The sequence below is a fragment of the Theropithecus gelada genome, unplaced genomic scaffold (assembly GCF_003255815.1).
Source record: "Theropithecus gelada isolate Dixy unplaced genomic scaffold, Tgel_1.0 HiC_scaffold_4789, whole genome shotgun sequence".
Classification (NCBI taxonomy): domain Eukaryota; kingdom Metazoa; phylum Chordata; class Mammalia; order Primates; family Cercopithecidae; genus Theropithecus; species Theropithecus gelada.
The window spans coordinates 1-2,559 of NW_020261380.1; the positions used below are offsets into that span (position 1 = coordinate 1).

A 2,559-nucleotide genomic window follows, 5' to 3' on the forward strand; every position below is an offset into this window, starting at 1 on the left:
GTATGCTGTGATTCTAAAACAAAAACTGAAAATGAAAAAAATGGAGACACAATGAAAATCATGTTTCAATGTGATGAAACACAGTAATCTATACATGAAAGAAGCTCAGTGAAACCAATTTAGGATAAGCACAATGCAATTCGTAACTATACACATTATAGTACCAATGTTGAAAGACAAAGACACAGAGAATTTGGAATGCAACTCTAAAATACTGACTTACTCTATACTAACTAGGAAGCAATAAAGAAGCCATTGGCTAAATTTTCATCATTACCAATGGAAGTGAGAAGACAGTGGAATGATATATTTAAATGCTGGCGGAGAAAAGTCAGCCACAAATTCTATATCCAGCAAAACAATCATTTAAATGTAAAGACAAGGTCTTTATATATATGTAAATATATATATATATTCCTTCATATATGAAGATTAATTAATTAATTAATTGCATATATGCTTAGCAAGAGACTCATGAGAAAATTCTTCAGAATCACAAGGAATGACAGCACTTAGCAATGCAAATTGACAAGAAGGAATCAAGGCCTCAGAAAATGAAAGAAATAAGAAAGAAGCTACAAAAAATCTTTACCTGATAAAAAGTCCAGGAAAAAAAATAAACAATTAATATAGATGTCAGAATATCCATTACATTGATTGTGTTTTCAGCAGCAATTGCTAACTGGGAAGGTGCGTAAAGAAAGCAGTGAGAGAATAGGAAACCTTCCATATTTTGATTTGGATCATGACATGAAATGATCTGTATCTTAAAACTCATTTTCGCCCTTAAGATTTGCACGCTTTGCACTGTGTGTTTTGTCATATATAAAATAAAATAAAATAAAATAAAATAACAACAAACCTAGACTGTTTTAAATAAACCCGAACAAATAAATAAGAATCACCAAATATTTTGAAAGCTCAACATTGTTAAAGAGAAATGTGAAACATGCCTGAGAAAGTCCTAAAGAACTAGAAATCTGGTAGAGGAAACAGTAGGATACATCTAAATTTGTCTCTTTTGCCATTCAGGCAACACAGATTTTACCTCTCTTGATTTCCGTTAAAGCATAAAAGATATTTAATTCATTTTGCTCACAAGAGAAGCCTCCACCTTCTCCTTGGCTCTTTCCACCCCACTGCACCCATCAGGGGATTTGCATACTGTCTGCTAGGGAGGACCTTTCCCTGTGAGTCTGAGATAAAAACTCAGCTCTAACCTTGCCTTGACTGATCTGGACTCCTCAGTTCACCTTCTCAAAGTGAGGTTCCCTGCTCAGCTCCTGGGGCTGCTAATGCTCTGGGTCCCTGGTAAGGACAGAAGGGAGAAGAGGGAAGAGAACGGGGTGGAAGGGTGAGCTCTGGGGGCCTCACTGCCTCCCATGTGTGTCCTGTCCTCATGTTAGATGCATCTTGTTCTCCAGGATGGGGCATGTGATGTCTAGATCTGTGAGTCAGGAAGATTCCAGAAGGAGCAAGGACATACCCTTTGGTGAAAGCTGTGACACAGAAAGAGGGGGATGGGGTAGGTGACTTCTAGAGACCCCTTTGTGCCTTGCAAATCTTGGTTCTTTTTAAACCTGTATGTTTTGGGAGTATTAGCCATAATCACACACACAAAATAATCTAGAAAAGCATAAATAACAGACAGAAAATGATTAAAATGGCTCACAATGTTTGCACATAACCTTGCACTTCTCTCTTATTATTTCAGGATCCAGTGGAGATGCTGTGATGACCCAGCCTCCACTCTCCTTGCCCATCACCCCTAGTGAGCCGGCCTCCATCTCCTACAGGTCCAGTCACAGCCCCCTTCACAGTAATGGATACACCTATTTGAATTGGGACCTGCAGAAGCCAGGCCAACCTCCATGGCTCCCGATTTATTTGATTTCCAACGGGGACCCTGGAGTCCTGGATAGGTTCAGTGGCAGTGGGTCAGTGGCAGATTTCATGCTTAAAATCAGTAGGGTGGATGCAGAGGATGTTGGGGTTTATTACTGCCAGCAAAGTACACATTATCCTTCCACAATGGTACAGTCCTGAACACAAACCTCCCTGCTTGCTGTGGCCCAGCTGCCCAGATGTGTTGTTTCTGTGGACAGCAGGCACTGTGGATTCTTTTAGATGCCTAAAGAGGAAGATGTTGGAGAACACGGAGGACTTGGTGCAGCTGAGGGCTCTTGACCATAAATTTCTTAGCTACACCTCAGGCACCGCATTTCTCTTCTCTCATGTCTCATTGCTCAGAGGGCATGTGGACCTCCTCCATTCTGCAGACTCTGTCATGCAAAGGCTGCTGCAGCTGATAGGAACTTAAAATCATGTATTTCCTGGGAAGAATAACAGAGTTGAGACATCCCCGCCTGGCATTCAAGCCTGGGCCCTGATGTCACTGCAAGCTCCTGAGGAAGTGCTGCATCACACAGACCTCTAGGTCCTTAGTGATTCAAAGGTTAGGGAAGTTCATGTCCAAATAAATCTTAGGTCATATCACACATTCCAGTTCAACGCAGCAGGACATAGGTGAGCTTCCAAGAGTTGATTCTGCTTCTGTCA

General features: G+C 41.1%; 1 gene segment (V, D, J or C); it reads left to right on the top strand.

Annotated features, from left to right (window-relative positions):
• Nucleotides 1-1,248: 1,248 nt before the first annotated feature.
• On the top strand, nucleotides 1,249-2,187 carry LOC112617816 (the record flags this gene model as incomplete). The annotated part of the segment is given in 3 exon segments: nucleotides 1,249-1,311; nucleotides 1,715-2,034; nucleotides 2,128-2,187. Coding segments are annotated over 3 exon segments (443 nt in total), but the record flags the coding sequence as incomplete, so codon positions are not given.
• Nucleotides 2,188-2,559: the final 372 nt, after the last annotated feature.